The 23,459-nt window shown below is 47.3% G+C and overlaps 2 protein-coding genes across 2 annotated transcripts in view; one reads left to right on the top strand and one right to left on the bottom strand.

Moving 5' to 3' along the window:
* The window catches only part of GUSB (glucuronidase beta), a 19,432-nt gene extending 10,753 nt beyond the window's left edge, over positions 1-8,679 (top strand). Inside the window, exons 7-12 of the mRNA XM_081173008.1 lie at positions 403-581; positions 2,011-2,157; positions 3,373-3,457; positions 4,252-4,428; positions 6,064-6,199; positions 7,507-8,679. Coding sequence (XP_081029134.1) covers positions 403-581; positions 2,011-2,157; positions 3,373-3,457; positions 4,252-4,428; positions 6,064-6,199; positions 7,507-7,685 — 903 coding nt within the window. The 3' untranslated portion in view covers positions 7,686-8,679. The remainder of the gene's footprint in view (positions 1-402; positions 582-2,010; positions 2,158-3,372; positions 3,458-4,251; positions 4,429-6,063; positions 6,200-7,506) is intronic.
* On the bottom strand, positions 8,603-23,459 carry VKORC1L1 (vitamin K epoxide reductase complex subunit 1 like 1). Its single transcript, XM_081173232.1, has 3 exons — positions 23,182-23,459; positions 15,727-15,836; positions 8,603-14,195 (listed from the first exon to the last, which is right to left on the bottom strand). Exons 1-3 carry the CDS (start codon positions 23,373-23,375, stop codon positions 13,969-13,971), a joined length of 531 nt encoding a protein of 176 aa, XP_081029358.1. The 5' UTR covers positions 23,376-23,459; the 3' UTR covers positions 8,603-13,968.

Here is a 23,459-nt window from a genome sequence, read left to right as displayed (position 1 = left end):
CAACCTTTTCACACCTACCGCCCACTAAAGCATCTTTCCTGATGGTAACATTTCCTTACCGCCCACCAGGGCTCGATGGAAGGAGGATTCAGCTTGTGCCCTAGAACCCCCTACTGCCCACCTAGAATCCTGAAACAACCCACTAGTGGGCGGTAGGGACCAGGTTGACAACCCCTGGTCTAGATGGTTCCGAGCTAGGTGGCCCAACGGACTGGCTCTGCATGAGACAGTTTCCCACATCAAATCAACCCTTCAGACCCATGAGGACTAGAAACTTGCTTTAATCTTGGAGGAGGACCGTAACTCAGTGGCAGCTCAGCTGGGAGCCTGATGTTGGCGAAGGACCATTGCTCTTCTAACTTGTAGCCTCTCCCGTTTCCCCGGGTTTGTTCCCTGCGGCAGATCCGTGGCAAAGGGCTGGACTGGCCCCTCATCATGAAGGACTTCAACCTCCTGCAGTGGCTGGGCGCCAATTCCTTCCGTACTAGCCACTACCCCTACGCCGAGGAGATCATGGAGCTTTGTGACGCCTACGGCATCGTGGTGATCGATGAGTCTCCAGCCGTGGGCATGAAGGACAGGTGAGCGAGCGGCGATTTCTCCGAGCTCCCCAGCGATTTATAGAGCGATGCACTGAGGTAATGAAGTGGTGGTGAAGTGTTTGGGAATGATTGGCTGAGCTGGTCTCACATCACAAAGGGGCGGGCCTGGCCGATGGATCCAAGGCTCCCATTGGCTTGGGTGCCCTGAGCCGAGAGGTTGAGTGGGAGCAGGTGTACTTAGGGAACTACGGTAAGGGCCTTAGTAGGCAGTAGGCTGAGGAGGAAGACCAGAATAATTTGGCTGTGCATGAGGTGAGGAAGGAGCATATGAGAATGCCATGGACTGGTTGGATGCAGAGGAATGATAGGAGGAAGCCGCTAAGGAACCCCCAAGGGAAGACGGCTCAGAGCTCAGGGACTGGTGGTGGGATGGTGACGAGTGGTCAGAGGGAAAGAGGTGGTGTCGGAAGCTGAAGAAGCAACAGGGTTTAGTGAGCAGGGAGAGTCTGTGGCAGAGAGAAGTCCAGACTCAGAGGCAGAAGCTGAAGTGAGAGAGGAGGGAGGCCAAGAGGCAGAGAAGAGTCACAGGTGTCTCCCCCTCCTGCTGTGACCAGCTCCTCTCCCTCCTGGTCTAGAACTAAGAGAGGTACAAAGAGGGTGGTGGAGAGATGGGCCATGTGCAGGCGCAGTCTCCGACTGCTTGGGGAAAACCCTGGAGAAGGGGGGACTTAGGCAGCTGTGGGGAGGCAGGGACTTTCAGTCCATGAGGCAAGACCTACTAGAGATGAGTTGCTGTTCTCATTAGGCCTGACACTCCTGTGCAGATTCTGCTTCCGCTAATGAAGAGTTAACTCCAACTTGCATGGTGTGATTTACTGCTAGGTTGCTCCTTTCAGACCTCTCTCCTGGTATGCCCCACGGAGGACCTTACGGTCTGCAAATAATACCACCTTGGAGATCCCGGGCCTCAGGGAGATTAGGCTGGCCTCGACCAGGGCCTGGTGGAACGCTCTGCCACAAGAGATGAGGGCCCTGTGGGATTTGACATCTTTCCACAGGGCCTGCAAGATGGAGCTGTTCCGCCAGGCCTTTGGTCAGGGCTCAGCCTGACTCCCCTTCTATTTTTGTATAAGAACTAGTATGAAAGAGGCCTCCCAGCATTCTCACAGGCCCATATAAGAACAGCGTAAACAGTTGGGCCTGATGAGCATTTACTGTTCCCAACGCTAATCCTGCAGAAAACCATCTAATTGGATTTAAATTTGATCCTGACTTGTTTTTAGGAGGTAATTTAATTACCATTGATTTTATACCAATGTTATATATTTGATGTTAGCTGCCCTGAGCCTGGTTTCGGCCAGGAAGGGTGGGATACAAATAAAATATGATTACGATTATTATAAAAGAGGCAAAAAGTGTGCTTTATGATGGACCCCTTGTCCCCCCTTTTTGCTTCTCTCCATTTAAGCATGAACTTTGGTAACAAAAGCCTCCAGCACCACCTCATCGTGATGGAGGAGCTGATCCGCCGGGACAAGAACCGCCCCTCAGTCGTGATGTGGTCTGTCGCCAATGAGCCGGCCTCTTGGCTGCCCCCAGCCGGCTACTACTTCAAGTGAGTATCTGCCACACACAAAACTGTGCTGTGAAGTCTGTACCCTAGCACTCAGCCTGCCCAAAGGGAACTCAAGCATCACATAAAGTATCACATAAAGGTGCCCAGCAAAGGCACCTTTGTTGACTTACTTTTGGCGCCAGGTAAAGACTTCTCGCTTCCCTCAGCCAGGTTTTAATAGACCTGAGGGGATGTTTGACACCAGGCAGGCACCTTTGCTGTGCTTTTTGCTCCCCAATTAAAACATTATTTATCTAGAGAAATTTATTATTTATCTAGAGAAAACGCCTCCTCAGACCTGTATAAGTTAGGCATGTTGTATTCCTTCTTAGCTACTCTTGATCACCTTTTCAAAGTTTTTAACTGTTTATCAATTAATTAGAATGTTTCTTTTAGTAAACAACTTAGGGAATTGTTTTGTTGTTGTTTTTTACAATCAAACGGTACCTCAAACGTTAAATAAATAGACGTTATACATATGTCTGTGTGTTTAACAGTATTGTTAGATGCTTGGAGACCCACAGGTACCAAGTGTTTAACAGAGAGGATGGAGGGACACCCGCTATGAGGAAAGGTTGCAGTGTTTGGGACTTTTTAGTTTAGAGAAAAGGTAAGTCAGAGGCAACAGGAAAGGAGTTTAGAAAATTACACACGGCATGGAGAAAGCGGATAGAGAAAAGTTTTTCTCCCTCCCTCAGAAGAGTAGCACTTATGGACAGCCAAGGAAGCTGAATGTTAAGAGGATTCAGGACAGATAGAAGAAAGTCCTTGCAGCGCAGAGTTAAGCTATGGAACTCCCTCCCACAGGAGGCAGGGATGGCCACCAACTTGGAGGGCTTTAAAAGAGGATGAGACAAATTCATCCATGGCTGCTAGCTGCAAAGGCCATGCTCTGCCTCCAGTCGCTGGCAGTAATGTGTCTGAATTCCCGTTGCCAGAAACCACTGGAGGGGAGAGGAGGGTTCTTGTCCTCTAATCTCGCTTGGCAGTTTCTCATTAAGGGCATCTGGTTGGCCACTGTGAGAACAGGATGCTGGACTAGATGGGACCCTTCTATATGTTCTCAAGTCTAACTAATAATTTGTAGTGCAAACTAACCTTCCGTCCAGGTTGCCATGCAGAGCCTCAGAGGTGCAGGAGGGTGGAATCACATGTGGCTGAATTAATTCTGCACAGCGAATGTGGTTTTGTCTGTTTTTCACCCTTTGCACGCAGGACGGTGATTGCTCACACCAAAGCCACGGACCCCACGCGCCCAGTCACGTTCATCACGAACAGCAATTACGCTCTAGATCTTGGAGTAAGCACCATCCCTTTTGTCTCTGTTGCTTATTTAATGTTATTTAAGGCTGGGACGCAGATGGTGCTGTGGGTTAAAATACAGAGCCTAGGACTTGGCGATCAGAAGGTTGGCGGTTCGAATCCCCGCGATGGGGTGAGCTCCTGTTGCTTGGTCCCTGCTCCTGCCAACCTAGCAGTTTGAAAGCACGTCAAACTGCAAGTAGATAAATAGGTACCGCTCCAGCGGGAAGGTAAACGGCGTTTCCGTGCACTGCTCTGGTTTGCCAGAAGCAGCTTAGTCTTGCTGGCCACATGACCCGGAAGCTGTACGCCGGCTCCCTTGGCCAACAAAGTGAGATGAGCACCGCAACCCCAGAGTCGGCCATGACTGGACCTAATGGTCAGGGGTCCCTTTACCTTTAAGGCTGGCTTTCTGTCCTTCCAAAAAAGAACACTTTCTTTATGCCAATATTTCATAAGATGCTCAGCATGGAATATCCAGGCCAAGCGGTGGGGAATCTCCGACCCCAAGTCCTCATAGAATTATAGAGTCAGAAGGAGCTCAAAGCATCATCTAGTCCAGGGATAATTAGGTGAGACCTTGATTCCACCTGGATACAGGTCTTGTCCATTGTCGTGGTCCCTTCCAACTCTACAATTCTATGAAGCTTATGCAAGAATGAGTTGCTTGCACCCTTCTCTTTCCCCCATTATGTTTAGGGATGGGGGAAAGGGGGCAAAGAGAGAGAGAGCGCTTGCCGTCTAGGGAACACGCCTCAAAATCAGCTAAAAACAAAATTGAAATTTCTGCAGGCCCCTTACGTGGACGTCATCTGCGTAAATAGCTACTTCTCCTGGTACCACGACCCTGGACACCTGGAGGTCATCCGCCTGCAGCTGAACTCTCAGTTTGAGAACTGGTACCAAACTCACCAGAAGCCCATTATCCAGAGCGAGTACGGAGCAGATGCCATCGCTGGCCTCCACATGGTGAGTCCGTCTCTTCTGAGGCCATTTGCCAGTAGGCGGAAAACATTTCTTTCCAAAGAAGAATGGCAGACGTCTGAGAGGAGAACTGTACTGAGCAGCTGCTTGTTGCTGATCTGTGGGTGCTCATAATGCTCAATATATATTTTGGGCTTTGACCCAATACTGGTACAGTAGTAGCCTATGCCTTTAAGCAAGTTTCTAGTCCATCACAAACTCTTCAGGCCTCTTCCCTCCTTGGTGCACATTCACAGATACCTAGCTAAGCCAGTGTGTTGTAGTGGTTAGAGTGTTGGACAAAGACCTCACTTGGCCAGGAAGCCCAATGGGTGGCCTTGGGCCAGTCACAGTCTGTGAGCCTGACCTATTCACAAGGATGCTGTGAGGATGAAATGGGAAGAGGGTGAACTATGTATGCCACCTTGAGTTCCTTGGAGGAAGGGTGGGATATCAAAGTAAAAATAAGCAAATAAAGGTGGCATTTTAATTAGGATTTTGGAATCCTGCTTAGACGAAGGGTGGTTTAAAAGTCAAACAAACAAAAAGTCCTGTCCTCTAGATCAGTGTTTTTCAACCTTTTTGGGCAAAGGCACACTTGTTTCATGAAAAAAATCACAAGGCACACCACCACTGTGTGCGGAGAGGGAGATGTCAGAGCCCCGCTGCTCTCTATGGGGAATCGGATGAGAGCGGACTGCCTGTCCGATCTCATCCGATCCCATCCGATCTGATCCCCACCCAGGACGGATGGAAAATAGGGTGCCCGCCTAGTGGGCGAAAATTTGACATTTTTTTTAAAAAAAAAATCTTTCGAATTTTTCCATTTTTCCCACAGCACACCAGGCAACATCTCGTGGCACACTAGTGTGCCGCGGAACAGTGGTTGAAAAACACTGCTCTAGATCAGCAGTGGGAAATTTTGGCTCAATCTTTTTTGATTCATGGGCCAAGTTTGAAAGCTGGGTCCTTCCCCACTGCCAGTCATCTGAAATTGACCCATGGGGAGGTGGGGGTAGGGGTCTGCTTTGCCAGCAGCACTCCACCCCCACCCCCAGAACACCCTGGTGAACTTGCACCCAGCAGGACTGAGCTCTCCACTTATCATGAGATAAGTTACTGTACAACCTTTAGAAGATATCTGAAGGCAGCTCTGTATAGGCAAGTTTTTAATGTTTAATTATGTTCTTTTATCTGCTGGAAGCTGCTCAGAGTGGCCGGGGCAACCCAGTCAGCTGGGCGAGGTACAAATAATAATTTTATTATCAGGTGATGAGCGGAGGGTTCAATCCTGCTCTATGCAGAGTTCCACTTTGTCAGGGTGTTCCCCCACAGGGAACATGGTGGAGAGACAGCACCCAGCAGGATTGAACCTCGCCTCCGCATCAGTTGATCGATAGGTGGGCGTTGCTTGGGGAAAGTGCTCTTGCAGGCCAATCTGAGGCCCACAACAGGCCAAAGGTCCACCACCCCTCTAAAGCAACAGAGAACGAGAGCGTTCCACCTTCCGCACGACAGTGACCCAAATATTGGGTGGCTGCTCTCATTCATTGCACAGCCTGCACTGGTTCCATGCACATAAGGGCTCTTCCTTCCCGTTCATCTCGCTTGAGAGGCCTCTTCCTTTCCCTATTCCCGCAGGACCCGCCTCTCATGTTCTCTGAGGAATACCAGGCTGCTATGCTGAAGGAGTATCATGCTGTCCTAGACCAAAAGAGGAAGGACTATGTGATTGGAGAACTCATCTGGAATTTTGCCGACTTCATGACGAACCAAGGTACTGGCGTCTCAGGTTGAAGTTGCCGTGTCCTCTGCGAAAGTCTTCCACTCCCAAGTTTCTTTAGGACTCTGCCGTTGGGAAGCAACTCATAAATTTAATACTAGGGGATGCTGCCCTTTTTCACTTTGCCTTGCTAACTCCATCTATCGCTTTCCCAAAGCTCCTTCACCCACATCTAGCCAACCCCTTCTCTCCCTCTACACCTGCCTGACCCCCTATGGTTCTTGACTACCTTTGCTTGTGCCGAAATGTACAAGCCAGCTTCTCTGGTGTGGTGGGAATGGGGCAGGGACGTCTTAGAATTCTTGGGATTTGCTTCCAGCATCCTGCAGAATATTCATCAGCAATAAACAAATGCTAGAGTCAGCGCTGCCCGCTGGCGACAGCTCCTCGGAAGTCTTAAATCTCTGGAAACTTTTGACGTTGGTTTGGAGGTACAATGATACCTTGGTTGTCAAATGTAATCCATTCCGGAAGACTGTTCAACTTCCGAAACGTTCGACAACCGAGGCACAAAGGGCGGTCGGCAAAGTCAACGGAGAAAAAAGAAAAACACACAGCAGAAGCCGTTCGACTTCCGAGGCGCATTCAAAAACGGAAGCAATTGCTTCTGGGTTTCCGGTGTTCGGGTTCCAAAACCTTTGGCTTCCGAGACACTCGAAAACCGAGGCTCTGACAGGGTCCTAGAGTCCTCCTGCCTCATTCCAAAAGCCTAGTTAGCACTTTCCCAGTTTAGAAAGGAGGTGGGAGGGCTCTTGGACCCTGCCAGAGCCTTGTGGGGGGGGGGGTTCAAACTTTAGTCTTGCTCGCACTTCCAGCACAACAAGGCAGTGTGCAGCCCGCGGGTTCTGTGTCTAAGTACTTTTGCGGCCCAGTTGGTATGAAACGTTGGGACTGTCCTGCTATAGGCAATGCAAGACGGCAGCTCCCCGGTGTTCAAGAGCTGTTGAGGCAAGAGAACAGACTGCCTGGTGAAGCAGGGGTTTTCATTCACATAAGGAATTTAAGCAGAGGCTGGCCACATCTGGCAGGGGGGCATCCTGTACTAGACAGGAAGTGGCCCAGAGATCAGGGACAGGGAACCTGCATGGCCCTTTGGATGTTGTTGGACTCCAACTCCCATCAGCCCCAGGCAGACAGCTTTGCCAGCACTGAGAGATGATAGGAGTTGGGAGTCTAACAATGTATGGAGAGCCATCACAGATTCCCCATCTTTGGTCTGGATTACCTGCAAGTTCCTTCCCAGCTCTACAAAGCTGTTGCCGTTGGGCCTTCCCTTTGTAACTTTCTTCCCCATCTTGCAGGCACAATGCGCGTTTTGGGCAACAAGAAAGGTATTTTCACCCGCCAACGACAACCCAAATCGGCCGCCTTCGTCCTAAGGGAGAGATACTGGAAGTTGGCTGAGGAATGCAGGCCCCTTGCGCGGCCCAATTACCATGACATTGGTTTGCCCCAAACTCAGGCCTCCAAGTGCACTTGACTTACGCTGTTACATTAAGCACAGCAGAAGAAATTCAAGGAGAGGCACTACTGAGCATCCAAACAGCGACTAAATTTCCGTGATTGTTGTTTTCTTCATGAAAGCAGGGGAGGGACCGCAGCTCTGCTCTGCTCTTCCGTACGATAAAGCCAAAGGAACGTAAATGAATACGGACAAAGATTTTCTTATAGAACCATAGAATTGTAGAGTTGGGATCCTGAGGGTCATCTAGTCCAACCCCCTGCAATGCAGGAGGAATGTCAACTAAAGCATCCATGACATTCTCATTTTGAACATGTTTATAGATTCTGGTTTACACAAAGCCAGTGTAGCCTTGTGTAACGATCACCACAATCTCTTGGGTCTTTTTGACAAGTATGGTGTATGAGCAAGAAGCTGCTGGATCAGCAGAAATGCTTGTCTAGTTCAGTGGCCAACCAGATGCCTATTCTGGGAAGCCCCCGAGCAGGAGATTAGCACAACAGACACAATCTTCCCACTTGTAATTCACAGCGATTGATAGAGCATAGCCATTGGTGGCCTTAACCGCCATGAATTTGTCCAATCCTCCTTTAAAGCCATCCAAGTTGGTGGCCATCACTGCCTCCTGTGGGAGAGAGTTCTAGAGTTTAACTATGCGCTGCGTGAAGGAATTACCGGTATTTTGTCTGTCCTGAATCTTTCAACATTCAACTTTAGTGGATGACCCTATTGGGTGCTAGCATTATATGTGAGGGAGAAAAACTCCCCATTTTTCTCCACAGTGCATAACTTTATGCACTGTAATGCGGACACTTCACACAAACTCTGAGGGGCTAATAGCTCTCTATGACTAAACGTCAAGGAATTGGGGGCCTTACTGGGGAGAAGGGCATGAAACAGCAGCACGGATTATGAAGCAACACTGCAAAGACATCCACAGATAATTTCTACATTTATTTTTGTTTTTTATACCAAAAAAGTTATGTGCAACAAATAAAACATTCTTACATTATTTACATGGTTTCTGTTTTAATTTCGCATTAGCAAAAAGTGGACCCCAGACCTTAGAATGTCGCAGTCTTAGGTTGAACAGAAAAACGGGACGACTCCAATTTAGACACAGGTGGCGAGTTCGAAACACATGAAAAAGAAATAATAATTGTCAGATCAAAACATACGAGACAGAACACACATTGAATATTTAGTCCATGCTTAATACAGGTTTGTTTTTTTAATTAAAAAAATGGTAATGGAATACTTCAGCTTCCTTAGTTTTGCAAGGGTGTGTTTCAATAGCGTTGGCAGAACAGAGGCCAAAGTGTTTTATTTTATTTTTAAATCCAGGTAGGCCAGGAGCTGCTAGCTGAAATCCTAGCTTTCTTTTTGGATCAGAGACCACATGAAGCAGCAAGAAAACCCCTTTCAAAAGATGTTCTGATTCTGCGGTCTGCTAACATTATTTCCATAAGCAGCGGACCTTTATAGAAAAACACACACACACAGATTTATCCCGCCCTTTGCCCACCTGATGCTCTCCAGATGTTTTGGACGCCCCCCCCCCCCATCTCTCACCAGCTCCCTCCAGACGAGGTTGGTGAAGGCAGGACAAAAGCAACATGAGCACGTCAGTTCATCTAGATCAAAACCTTGAAGGGGTGAGTGGAAGCTGGATTATTGTCTGCCTCAAATAATATGCCTTCATTCAAAATTAACCTCACAAGCTCCTGGACGCAACAGCTACCCCCTACTCCACTGAGAAGGGTCCCACGTGTAATACAAAAATGGGTTTCTCCGACCCACAAGGGCTCCCTGTCTCCCATTCCCCACTAAGCAAAAAGCTGCCTGCTCCCTGTCTGCAGGGACACGCCACACTCAATTTTTGAGGCCCTTTGGCCACAGTTTTCAGGGGTTGGATTGGAATGACAGGCGAGGGAGGAGAATGAGGTTGGTCTCCAGAAAGTCTGGCTTCCCCACACATAGGGCTAATACGAACTTGAACCTTTAAATCACCGAAAGACAACAAGCATTTCTCTGTTTCTCTCTGGCATAAAATGAGGCAGCTTGCACAACCAGATGCAACTGGCCAAGCATGGTTGTGTAAAAAGACTGGATTTTGGCAGGTGCATGGGATAAAGGGGGCAAGGGTTCCCTCTTCTACATAGGTCCATGAAGTCTGCTGACCTCAAGAGAAAGTCATGTGAGCAAGTTGCAACTGGTGCTGCATGGGGCACCACCATGTTGCATCCTGCACTCAAACTGCTTTTTTGCATGGATAATCCTATCCTCTCATGGCTGAGACCTGGGTACCACAATCACACATTATGGGGAGAGTTGGCTGGGGCTTTTTGGGGGTCCCACTGGGGTGGGCGATAAGGAAGAGTGCACACTTTTTGCAACCCTGTAGGCAGGTCCAGCCACCACAGTGCGTTAAGGGGCCTGGCTCCTCCAAAGGAGAAGGGTTTCTGTCCCCCCGGGTGATAGGAGTGGGAGGAAGGAGCCGGATGGGCTCTCCTGCAGCTATAAGTCAACTGCTGAGTGCCCTGGGTGGCTGTTACGCAGGGGTCAAAACAAACCAGGCTGGGAACATCTGTGATGCACAGAGCCTGCGAAGAACACTTAACAAAACGGTGGGTTTCTCTCCATCGGGGAGAAAATGAATGGGGAGGGATGAAGTCAACACCCAAGGTTTTGATTCTGCAATTTAAGATCAGCAGGCAGAGCAGGCCAAATTGCGTGGGAGCAATGAGGCTTGCTGGCCCCGGAAAGCAGGAAAAGCTGGTCCCAAGAAGCAGGGAGGAAACACAAAGGCCAAGGTTACAATCGTGTACAAATGGAACTCTTCTCCTTGACCAAAGGTTCAAGGAAAGTGAAGACTTCTCTCGCCCTCAGATATGTTAAGAAATAATAATATTCAATAAATAAACCCTTACATTTCATCATTACAAGATATTTTTTAAAAAAAAAAGTCTTTCAGAGCAAGGGCAAAAAACAAAAAAAATCTATACCACCGACAAATTTCAAGACAAGCTTCAGCTTTACTCTTGTTAACACAAGATGTCTTTTGAGAAACTTTTCCCCACCCTGACGAAGACAACGAGCGGTTATTAGTGTTTTTTCTTTCTTTTATACACTGCATGTATGCATATATGTGTATATATATATATATACATACATACACACACATATACACAAATACATATACATATCAAACAGTACTCATATGACCAGGCTTCCACGACCACCCGGTTGTGGCCCCTTGTGAGAACCAGACTGTTCATTTGGCAGGCTTTAAAAATACTGTCGAAAAAGACCATCGGGGGTTGGGGGCAGATGCCGATCCCACTGAAAACACACTGCGTTTTTCACAAGACACAAGAGGATTTCATTCTAACACCTTAATCTTGTGTTGTTGTTTTAAAAAGGAGAATGGTACATCAAAACGAGGACTTCTTACACAGACTCACGAGAAGTATTTAGACACAGACGGAATGGAATTTTCTAGAAGGAGGTTCTTCAAAGAACGTTTTCAGCCCTCTCAGATACGAAGGCAAGAAAGAGTCTGCCCTGCACTAAGAGTGGGCAGTGGGAATAGCGCAGGGCTATCCTTTTGGCATCACACGCTTGGGAGAACAGGGACCTCTCAGTTTCTCTTGGGGTTGGTTAGATACATTCAGATCTGCCCCAAGATATTTCACTGTCCTGTGCAACCCAGGACAGGCACTGTGAGATGCCTAGGAAACAATGCCGGGTGCCAGGGCTCTGATCACATGCCATTGAGCTCAATGAACCCGCTACCCTTAATACTTTTGCACAAGAATGCGTAGGCACGCACACCCAAAGCAACTGCCGGAGATATTTGGGGATGAAGCATAGTTGTGACTATATCAATGCCACAGGCTAATTCATACAGGAGCCTCAAGTAGTCCTCCCATGCAGAGAAGCCTCCAGGTGACTGTAGCAGCTGTGCGGTTCCAACAGGGGCTACGGTCACCCATGGAGACTGCCCTTCCAAACCCTCCTTAGCACCGCTAAAACACACACTCTCACTCTCCAGAAACACCTGCCTTCTTGCTACCTCTACGAGAACAAAGTGGCAACCTCGTTTCCCCACCGCTCCGGAAAAGTGCCGGGTGGGGTGGGTGTGGAGTAGGAAAGACAGAAGCACTTCCAAGGAGCGATCTTTTGAGTGTGGCGGCTGTGTCAAGACTGGAAGCTGCTCCTGCCTTCCCAGATTTCGAGCCCTGCAAAACGGTCCATTTGCAGGCTCCTGCCTTCCTATCAAAACTGGCCGGGCAAAGCCTCCACGGTTAGGTAATGTAGTGTGGGGAGGAAGGACAGGTAGCCTCTTCCCGCCAGGAGATGCTCCAGCAGAAGCCAGTCACAGAGACTGTGGAGCCTGCCCTTGTCAGCAGTGGGCACCAAGCATTGACTTGGCTGAAAAGACCAGTTTTGGGGGGAGGCCAAAGAACTGAACTGACATTCCTGCCTCCTCCAACCAGGCTTCATAGGAACGTCCTTGGAAGGCCTTCACAGCAGCCGAGTGCCTTCCCCCTGGGCGCTTTCGGACTACAACTCTCCTCAACCATAGTCCAAACCATGAGGTTAGTCAAAGTGATCATAGGAGGAACCCATCTGAGGTCATTGGTTATGTGGGGAGCCCCAATGGGAAGAGAAACACTTTCTACATACTGCAAGGGTTTGTTTCATATATATATCTATCTCTCTCGTACGAACACTTCTGCCTGCCAATTTCAAACACCTCCAACCCCGTGGCCCAATATTTGGTTTTTTTCTTTTTTTTTTCTTTTTTAAGGACAGAAGGCACTTTTTTTAAAAGGAAAAAGAAACACTGCATTTCAGGACGCCATGGAATGAAGGAAAATAACCCACAGTGATGCGCTCTTTCGCTTGAACGTACAGTTTCCAACAAGAACCGTTACGGAATCCTAAGCCTTCCCTTTCAACCGAGCCTATTCATTTCGCCTGCCCATTTTCTTCTAACACAATCCCTAGCCCTCCTGCCCCTCATCTCAGGAGCGGGGGGAAGAGTTCAATATCCACCCTAAACTTCACTCCCAATTTTGTATAAAAGGATCCGGGATCACTAGGTCTCTACAAAGTTTGTCACAATCATTTTATGCGCCAGCCTCATTGAAACAAAGGGAAACTGCCCAGGGGAAACTCTAAGTGCCCTTGGACATTGCCCTCCATTGCATTCTGGCTTGCATAAGAAGACTTCAGTGCATCAGTTTGCCAGTAAGTCACTGGGATCCAGTGTAACGTTGTAATTCTACGCAGCAGCTTGAAATATACCTCAAACCATTAATACTGTTTGGCCGCCTGACATAGATTTGGAGCGCAAGGGCGGCTCACCCCTTTTTCTATTTGAGAAGATGGCTCTCCCAATGCCATGACCCTCCATTCCCCCAGGCCAAACCCTTCTTAGTGTCCTCCCAGGAGATCTTTTTGTCACCCACGCCAAACAGCTCACGTCTTGCACAGGAACCTGTATTAAGTCCTGCCGCTTTCTGAAGACATGCACAACTTGCCGCATCAAATTCCATTTTCATGTCCAAAGAAAAAGAAGGAAGAAGGAATCTCAACTAATTCTCCCTCGTTGCAACAGTTTTCTCCAGAGAGATGGGCTCATTTCATCCTCCATTAAAAAATAAAATATTCCAACGAGAATTGGAAGGTTTTTCAAGTCGCTAAGCTTCTGAGCAAAAACCGATTTGAGCCGTGATAAGCTTCTGGTTTCACACGGATGCTGCCCAGCGCTTCTGAGCCTGATGTACAATGTTGCAGTAAGTCTTCCAAGTGAAATCCCCTTAGCTACAAATACACATAATGTAAACAGCAACATTTCCGTACGGTACCTCTAAAGTCTAGAATAAAGTTATCATGATCTTCTGTTAAAGACTCCCAAAACTGAATTTATACATAGAATGCAGGGGCTTCCTAGCAAGTGTTACCAACCTGAAATATTGGGGGGAGGACAGAGTAGGAGGGTGCAACGAATCTGCAGCTAAGAACTCCTTCAGCGTAGAGTTAAAGCTGGTCTTTGATTGGGTTAGGACTTCCACCGATGCCACCCTGAATTCATTGGAAAGAAGTTACCACAGAGCCCGGTTCTTTTGCATTCACTGTCATTAAACCAGTGAGGTTCCTTGGGGGAAAGCATCTGATATGGAGAAGAAAAATAACAACAACAAAAACCTTCTTTTACTGTGAAATAAACTCGAAACGGAAGTCGGGTCTTCAGACTGTCAGTCAAAAGTTTTCATGGGGATGGGGGAGGGGGTTAATCCTGTTTGGGCGGGAGTTGCCGCTTCCAGGCTTCGTTCAAGTAAACTAGTCGTTTGTAGTTGATGATAAAGAGAATGAAGTTCAGCAAGTACGTGACAACGCAGATAATGCAGAATTCCTTCAGGACAAAGTACAGAATGTAGGCCAGGTACAAGGATCCTATTACCGATACTATGGAAGACATCATGAGGACTAGCGCCGCTACCGCACTTGCCGTCATACCTGAAAAGACAAAGCAGTTACTTGGCACAGTTTTGCCCAACACAGCCCAGCCGAGCCATTCCTATTTCTCATTTTTAAAAAGACACGTTTAATATACCATTAAAAGCAGACTTGGAAAGATGGAGAGGTGTTTTGTTACACACACACACCAGCTGGAAGCTTGAAGTCAGCAGCAGCACCTACACTTTGGAACTCCCTGTTTTTGGTTTTGCTAATTTAACTTTTTGAATGTCTTCAATTATTTTGGTTAATTTTTCCTAGTGATAATTTTATTGCTTTATCTTTTTTTGTAAACTGCTTTGTGGTTTTACTACAATCAAGTGGTGTACTGTATCAATTTTTTGAAACAAATAAAACAAATAGGTCAGTCACCGCATCACTAACAGACCGCCTACTGTCAGGCAGAGAAACAGGATTTGTTCAAAGGATTTTTGCTTTCTTAAAATGTTTAAAGCCTCAGAGGTTACGAGCTCCAAGCCCTGGTGCCAATGTTAAGTCTGCTCCATCTTACTCGATTCATGGAAACTGGCTGTAAAAAGTAGTAAGGCTCAGAAGGCCTTCATAGGGGATTAGATAAACTCATGGAGGGAGAAGCAGGGGCCTGTCCTCAGCTTATTCCCCCCAAAAAGGTACTTCACAATGCTGCCCACCACCAAAATATCAAAGACCACCAATTACCATAACACTTCAGTTGAGGCTCCCGGGATATCCAGCGAGGAAATTTAATGCACAGCACCTTTGCAGAGAAGGTGTGCAAGTCCTTCCTCTGTTACATTATGCAGCGCCAACACCGGGCACAGCATTTTAAAGCAGCTGCAAGCACAGAGTGGTCACTGCCACAAGACGCTGACAACCTGAAGTTTGACAGCTGGGAGAGCAGGAACAGCAGGAGTGGGGAGGGTGGGAGGAAAGGAAGGGTTAATGAGAGCAAATGCTGCAAAACACCCACTCAGGCTTGCAAAGAAGCCCCATCAAAATTATACTGACTCCAAGGATTTGCAACCCGCTGGGAGCCTGAAAACAAGAAGTGCCAGCTTCCTTCTGAGTTACAGCCTGGTTTTGCCTGGAATGGATTCCAGCTCACCAAAGGCAACCAGGCAAGTGGCTATTTGCAAGCCTATGCATTCACTGAAAATATGGTTTCTGATTATCTGAAGGGAGTTTGGGGAGGGAATCCGAAGTGAGAAACACAGGGGATGGTTGCTGCCACATTCCCCATCATTTCTGATGCAGCTGAGACATTTTCCCCAGCCCTGAACATGGCTGACAACTAACAAATGTGTGTTAATTTTGATGGCTGGGAATTGACTATTCTTTCCAGCTCTGCTTCAGGATTTGTGGGTGTTACTGTGGTTAAGGACTATGAGCTGTTGACCTGCTTGTTCAGACCATGGAATAGGAAAGGCAGTTCAGTGAGGATACAGGATGCAACTGTGCCAGGAACAAAGTTTATACAACAGAAGGTGTGTGACCCTGAGCACCACAGGCAAAAGATAATGGAAAATGGAGGGAGGGAAGTTTTGACACTTACCAAGTAACATTTGTAGAACATAGAACACAAGACCGAAGACGCTGTTCGGTTGATTTATTGCACTGTCTTTTCCAAAAATGGAACCCAGCAGGCCAAAACCTCGACCCCATCTGAAAGACAGTGGAGCAGTTAGCCTGCATTGCATGAATCTGATTATTTTGCCTCCTCCTACAGTAAGACAGGCGAGTGGGTAAGGAGGCCTTGCACACACAGCTCGGCCACATCTGCCGCACACATACAACATGACAGAGAAGACTGGAATCATTTGATTCAGAAGCTGCAGTTATAGTGCAAAATGCTGTGGCACGATCGCTGACAGCATGGAACACCTGTGATCAAAGATCTCACTGGCTACCAATTTGCTAGGTACTACTATTAGCATATAAAGCCCGTAACAACTTGGGAACCATTCACCCACCATTTAGTCAGCGGAAGTGGCCCTGTTAGTTGCCACACAATACCCATTCCACATTCGTAAGAAGTCAACTTTTTAGTGTGACAGCACCTGCACTTTATGTTGTGATCTGCAGAGGAAGGGCGGTATACAAATTTAATAAATAAAACAAATACATACACTCTGAAACTCCCTGCCTATTGACATCGGGCAGGCACCTTCACTGTACTCTTTTCAGCACCTGCTAAAAACATTCTTGTTTAGACAAGGTGACGCAGATCTTCAGAAAGTTGAGAAGAGTTTTAATCTGTTTTTAGTCTATCATTATTTTAACTTTGTGAAAGTTTTCAATTATTGCCATTAATTTTTCTTATGAATTTTATTGTCTCCTTTTTGTAAACCACTTAAAAGGGGCTTTTCTCCCTTACAGTCAAGCGGTGTATAAATTTTATGAAATAAGCGCTTCCCTTTCATCTAGTGGCTGGCTTTGAGGGTGAAATATTGTGATGTTTAGCTGGTGATGTATCACGAAGTTGAAAAGCAGATATTGCCTAGCCCTAACGAAGACTGAGCCTGACTTCACCGCTTTGTCAACCTCATTTCTCCCAGTGGTTTAAGGATATTAAAACCATGACCTCACAGTTTAATTTCTGACCATGATTCCAGACAAGCCAAGGAAGGCTTTCTGCAGCATTAGGAATGCAGGCAGTGCCCTCAATGGCCCTTGAGGGCTCATTTGTGGAGTTCAGGCAAGTGTGGTGAGCCTTCAGCTTCATACCACCGCTAAACAGAACCCTTTATGCAAACCTCAAAGAGAAACTGCTGCTGCTAATTCTTGCCGGGATGCTCTGTGGCTCCTCTGCTCAGTAATTAAATTTGTTATGGGATAATAAAGGATTTGGGGATTAGTAAGTCCATAAACTTGCTGTGTTGTTTCCATTGCTACTGAAACTGCGGGTCTTCTGTCAGCTGCTCTCTTTAATTTTCCTGCTTTACTTGTTTTTGATGGTTTTTGGATTGGAGCTTTTTTGTGGTTGTTTTGTTTTGGTTTTACATCAGATGAAATGTAACTTGCCCTTAAAAGAATCACTCAGGTTTCAGATGAGCAGCACCAGCTATTAGCAAGTCCTTTTGCACTGTAGTGTAGCCAGCGAGGCCATGAATGGGCCATGCACGAATTTGAGTTTGTTAAATTGGGCAGGGCTGACAAAGGGGTTCATAAGAACGTAAGAAAAGCCTGCTGAATCAGGCCAATGGCCCATCTAGTCCAGAGACCCTCGTCTCACACTGACCAGTCAGGTGCCAAACCCGCAACCAGAATTCGCGCATAGCAGCACTCTCCCATCCTGGGGTTTCCAGCAAGAGAATTCAGGAGAATTGGTGCCTCCAACTGTGAAAGCAGAGCAGAGCGGTCCTGGCTAGTAGCCCTCTTTGCTGCCATGAATTTCTCTAATCCTGTTTTAATGCCATCCAAAGCAGGGGGCAAGTTCAAGACTGTATCAAAGTTCAACTCAGAGGAGACCTATTGAAATTAGTGGCTCTACATTAACCACTTCTATTAACTCCAGTAGCTCTACTCTGAGTATGACTAAAACTGGATATGATCCTTGGCCCTCCACTTCTGCCTGAGCTGGGCTTGAGGATAAGAATCACAAACCATGGAGGGTGGTGTTGCAGTCAGGTCCTGCCTGCAGACTCCCCACTGGGGCATCTGGTTACCTGCTGTGGGAACAGTATGTTGGACTATTGGCACGATCCAGCTGTAGGTCTTTTCTTAGGTTCCAAGTGCAATGAGTGCCTAACTTTGAGGAAGGCTTCCTGTACAAGATAAGGATTTTCTCACACTCCCATTCAAGTTTCACCCATATTACCCAATTCCAAACTGGGAAACCACTGCTAATCACCACCTAAGCACACAAATGCCCAACCCATGATGCGTTTGGGAAGAAGTATTCTAAAACATTACACAACTTCAGAAAACATTTCACCTACAGAAGGTACGTCTGCTAGCAAATATTTCAGGAGAATGTGCAGGGAGCTGCCAAGGTTAAACACCTGACACACACACACACCCCAACAGAAATTCCATATGTGATTAATGCAAAGTCCACTAACTTCAACTGTAGCAAAGGGCCGAAAATAAATCAGTTGCCTGGTCCCCTATGATGAACAATCTCATCTCTAGGCCACCATGCAGAGAAAGCTTGGCTCCTTTTAACGCCACAAATGGCTAACATACAGCATGTGTGGAGAGGAAGGCAAGTAACTTTCCTATGCTTACACCTGCTAGGATGACCTCCTTTCTTCCAGCAAGCATCCAGCTTTACCTTGAACACAGTGGAGTTGGCAGCAATTTAGGAAGTATATTTAAGGTCCCGTACAGTACAGTACTGACCAAACTGCGGGAGGCAGTGGAAGACAGGAGTGCCTGGCGTGCTCTGGTCCATGGGGTCACGAAGAGTTGGACACGACTGAACAACTAAACAACAACAGTACTTCTATAGTTTAATTGTGAAAATCTTAGAACACCTTGTATGTTTAAATCTAGCACACCTGCTCTGGGAGCCAGCTTCCAAAAAAGATTGATTTTCCAGGAACTAGCCAGAAGACACGGCATGAAAAATTCCACTGTTTCTAGACAACGACACACCTGGGTCTTCTCCAGTCCCAAATGAGAAGCAAGACAACTTTGTGTGCCATCTGAAAAAGTTGGAGGGGGATTCTGAGCAGAAGACATCCTTGCACAGCACAATGAAGGAGGTCTTTAAATCAATCATTCCTTCTGGTTTTCCAGTCTCCAGATTATGATTCCCTTTAGCTGTGCCATATTGCTTCTATTTATTACCAGGGCATCAAATTTCATATCTGGCTGCAATTAAGGCGAAAAGAAGAATGATATTCATCCAGCAGTGCACAAGATCTCCTGCTCGGCTCTGCCAGAGGAGCATATCTTGACCTGTGACCCCTGTAATGTTCAGGGAGTTCCCTTGCAGGAGCAACAATGTGCTTCAAACACATCAGCTAATGAGATGAATGAAAATGTTCATTCTTGGGGTGGGTGTTGGGACAATAGTGACACAGCAAACTGCCTTACATAGAGTCACACCTCTGGTCCATCCAGCTCAGTACTGTCAACAACGACTGACATTTCAAGTTAGGTGTATTCCCAGGTCTACCTGGGAGTGCTGGGGATTGGGCCTGGGACCTTCTGCATGCAAAGCAGATGCTCCATCCCTGTGTTATGGCCCTTCCCCAGAGCCTGTATCTTTGCCAAGCTATATAGTAGAATAGTAGCTGGAAGGGACCCTGAGGATCATCTAGTACAACCCCCTGCAATGGAGGAGTATGCAGTTGTCCCATATGGGGGATTGAACCTGTGACCTGGCATGATCAGCATTGTGCTCTAACCAACTGAACTGTTGTTCCTCCAGTCTGCTAGCGTCTCTTTCATTTCAGCCACATCCCAGCTGTCTTTAGATGGGCTTGCTGGGCCAGCCCCTGACCTGGCAGTGCTCTAGCTTTCAACTGACCCTCTGGGTGGACTCTACACTGTCCTGCATGCCAAGCTAATCCAACTGTGCCACGACTCACTCTATCAGCTGTCTACTGGCCAACTCTGGCAAACAACAGCTAGGAATCAAGCAATGCTCAATAAGTAGGGCAGCAGGGAAAGATGTGACGGGAAAAGAGGCAGGAGAGGTCAATCAGAAAGGTCAGGAAGCCTAGCAGCAAATAGGAGCTGAAGGTCATCGTGACAATGGGTTGGGAAACTCAGTTCAAAGTATAACTAAAAAGATAAAACAGCACACTATTGTTAAGGAGTGGAGAAAATATGCTTTTACTTGAGGGATTTGTTTGACAAAACAAACCAAAGGGCCCCTACCCTGTTCCAACAGGAATGAGCTGTCAATCCAGCCTCCACACAATACAGGCAAAAAACCCCTAGCTGCTGCCTGCCAAACTATCAGCAAGTCAACATGATAAATAGCAACAGTGCAAAACGGAGACTTTCTGAGACTGCTAGTGTACTGATGAAAATCTTTCATACAAATAAGATTTCCTCAGGAATCTTATGATGTTTAGTAAGCCTCTTGTCTGACAACACTCCCCATTACCATAAGATAGACACAGGGCTTTAAAACCAAGTTGAAGTTTTTGCACAGGCTGTGTCTTTTTTAAAAAAAGTGAATCTATTTCACTGAATTGCTCAAAATGTGGTGAAAACTGTATCTGAATATTGCAAAATCTATAGCATGTCTTATAAAAGTCCATGGTATTAGGGAGCATGCACAACACTTCTGGCTCTAGGAAGTGGATCACAATTCCCTATGAAAGCACAAGGAATTTACAAAATCTTTTTGAAAAGGATTAAAGTATTATGACACCAAGCAAGCTAGCACTGTGGCAAAATGCAGAGTGTCAATATAACGCACTGGACTTTGGTGCAGAACCTGGGGGATATCTGCATAAAAGAGGAAAAACCACTCGCCTGCAAAAGTATGTACTAGCCTGGTGGAGGAGGCCTGGAAAGCTCTGTTCTGCTTGCACTGGCCCACTGCATAGTTGTGCTTCTCATGACAGGCAAGTCAAAGTACTCTGTCCTCTTCCTTCCATCTGCTCACTGAAAATCACCCACATATAGTTCCTTATAACCGATGTCAACAATATTACTGATAAATACAAGGCAGTAATAAAAGCATGAGAGTTTGGGAGAATGGAATTTGTAGCTTTGAGCAAACCCCACTGCATTAGGAGAGTGATCTCCAAGAGCCGAAGGCTTAACAATGCCTCAAACTGCCCTGTACTGGGGCCTCTTTCACCAGTGGAGATCAAGACAGAACTGAGTTCTCTTACTATTGGGTGGGAAATGCTTTTGCAGGAACACAGGCTGTATCTGCATAATAAACAAGGTTCTTTGACATTATCTGGATAAGCGCATTTAATTCATCCCTCAATCTGACAAGCTCCTTTCTCACTGCTGCTTGCCCAAACCCACACTCCACAATAAACCTTTCCAACCTTACCTCCCAAACATTTCCCACACCCAACCTCACCCCACCTGCTAGCTTCTGAGACACCATGCAAGTTCCTGCTTTAACAATGATACACATGGTTACTGCGGAACTTAGTCTCAGTCCAAATAAATCTGTCAGCTGACACCTCCTGCTTCCTCCCCACAGCCTAATTTCTATCAGTGGTCACCCAGTCCACCCAGTGAGGCCTGCTGGATGTCGCCTGTCATGACATTCTAAACCCACACAGTAGATCAAAGCCAAAATCGAAACAGTCCAAGACACACACCCATCAGCTAACACAGCCTCACCCATTTTTCCCCTTCTCTGCTTCCACCCTGCACTCATTCACTGCCACTCCATCTCCTACTCAAAAATGTTGCTCAACACATACAGATTCCTGGCATGCACAGCTCTTATCCTGGAGCCCAAGCCTCTTTGCAAAAGAATTTCTTCCAAGGGTGTGGAGAGAAAACGAGAGGCTACATTCAGCCAACAGTCTAGATCTAGAACACTTGTTCAAATACAACAACCCAAACACGTATAGAGGGCCTTCCCTCTCCTCCTCACTCTCTGCTGGAAAAAGTTCCCAAACAGGTCCAACACAACTTGGTTCAGTAACTGAATCTTCTAACATTTGAAGCCTTTTATCTCACTCTTTAGTTGAAAAAGGCTCCCAGAATTCATTACAAATATCAGTATACAGTGGTACCTTGGTTTACAACCATAATCCGTTCCGGAGGTCCATTTGTAAACCAAAACAGATTGTAACCCAAGGCGCGCTTTCACCAATGGGGCCTCTAAAAAAAAGGGGTTGTAATCCAAAAAAAGGTTGCAAACTGGGACACACACTTTGGGGTTTGAAGTGTTTGTAATCCAAAACGTATGCAAACCAAGATGTATGCAAACCAAGGTACCACTGTAGTAGATCAGAAGAACTACAAAGATCAGTCCCTGTCCTCAGGTTAAAAGTTTTATCAATTTACTTAAGTTTCTCCACAAAAACAAAACCCTAAAACCACTCCCTGTAGGACAGGAATTATTCGTGCTAATCTTAGGGGTTATTTGACTATAATGTGGTTGCAGATTTGTCACCAAATGACCTCAGCAGAAATTCCAGAATGCAACACACTATTTAGGTGTTAGCAGATATTGTTCATCTTATGGAAGGCTACGCCCACTCTGACTGGGTATTTTACTCTTCTGACAGCTTCTCTTCTTCCTATGTGATATGTACAGTATCCTCTCTCATGTACACAGGTGGTCTTTTGGCCTCATACTCTTGTACTGTTTCTGTAACTAAAACCACTTCACATATCTGATGAAGCACACTCTTGTCCACAAAACCTCTCCCACAATATCCTATGATGAGCTAGAGCTCTTAGATCGAAGAGCAGTGACCAAGATTTGCTCCAAGACCTGTCAGCTGCAACCCTGTAGGTCAACATTAATCACCCCCTTAGGGCAGTTATATAGTGATGAGACCCAAGATTTTTTATTTACTTATTGCAGTTATTTTCCACCTTTTTCTCCAAGGAGCTCAAGGTGGCATAAATGGTTTCCCCTCTCCTCATTTAATCCCCACACCAACCCTGTTAGGTAGGCCAGGCTGAGAGGCAGTGACTGGCACCCAAGGTCACACAATAAGCTTCATGGCCGAATTGAGACGCGGACCCTGGTCTCCCAGTCCGACCCTCTACCCACAGCTAACTCCTTCCACTCTTTTATCACCCAAATTCATTGGTGCTATCAGTCCCGGCCTAAGTATGGGCAGAATAGGAACTGCACCCTCTGCACCTGCCCAGCAAGACCCGAAACCACCCAAGAACGTGAAAGCAGCAGGACATACGCGTCGGGGCGTCACTGGCGAGAGAGAAGGGGCAGGTGCGGTCTGTACATGCTCAGGGGCCCTTCCGCACCGTGGAGGGAAATAACTCAGGCCACCCCAGACCCTCGCGGGGGGCGGCGGGGGAGTAGGTCAGACGCGCTCTGCACACGTTCGAGGACACCCTCTCCCCCCGAGCGGGTCTCCTCCCCGGCCCGCCTGACCTGGAGGCGATGGCGGCGGAGCAGCGGACGCGGTCGCTGAGGTCGCAGAGGGCCCGGTAGTGGAGGTCGCGGCCCTTCTCGCGCTCCAGGTGGCAGGCGTAGAGCGAGAGGGCGATGCCGGCCAGGCACACGGCGTAGCGGGCCACCCGCTCCCAGCGCGGCACCGAGACTCGCAGGAGGACGGGCGCCGCCATCTTAGCCCAGCCCTCGCCTAGGCGGACCCGGCAGAAGACTTCTCGCCCCTGCGCGCGCGCAAGCTCACGCCACGACGCAAACCA

Source organism: Podarcis bocagei, assembly GCF_964188305.1.
Source record: "Podarcis bocagei genome assembly, chromosome: 15".
In the NCBI taxonomy this organism is placed as follows: domain Eukaryota; kingdom Metazoa; phylum Chordata; class Lepidosauria; order Squamata; family Lacertidae; genus Podarcis; species Podarcis bocagei.
The sequence above is the reverse complement of the archived record's forward strand: the minus strand, read 5'-3'. Positions and strand labels throughout refer to the sequence as shown.

Coding starts and splice junctions, on each gene's coding strand:
- VKORC1L1 (XM_081173232.1), bottom strand. CDS start 23,375: ATGGCGGCGCCCGTCCTCCTGCGAGTCTCGGTGCCGCGCTGGGAGCGG. Junction 15,837..23,181: donor TCCGCCGCCATCGCCTCCAG/GTCAGGCGGGCC, acceptor ACTGTCTTTCAG/ATGGGGTCGAGGTTTTGGCC. Junction 14,196..15,726: donor TGTTCTACAAATGTTACTTG/GTAAGTGTCAAA, acceptor TTGTCTTTTCAG/GTATGACGGCAAGTGCGGTA.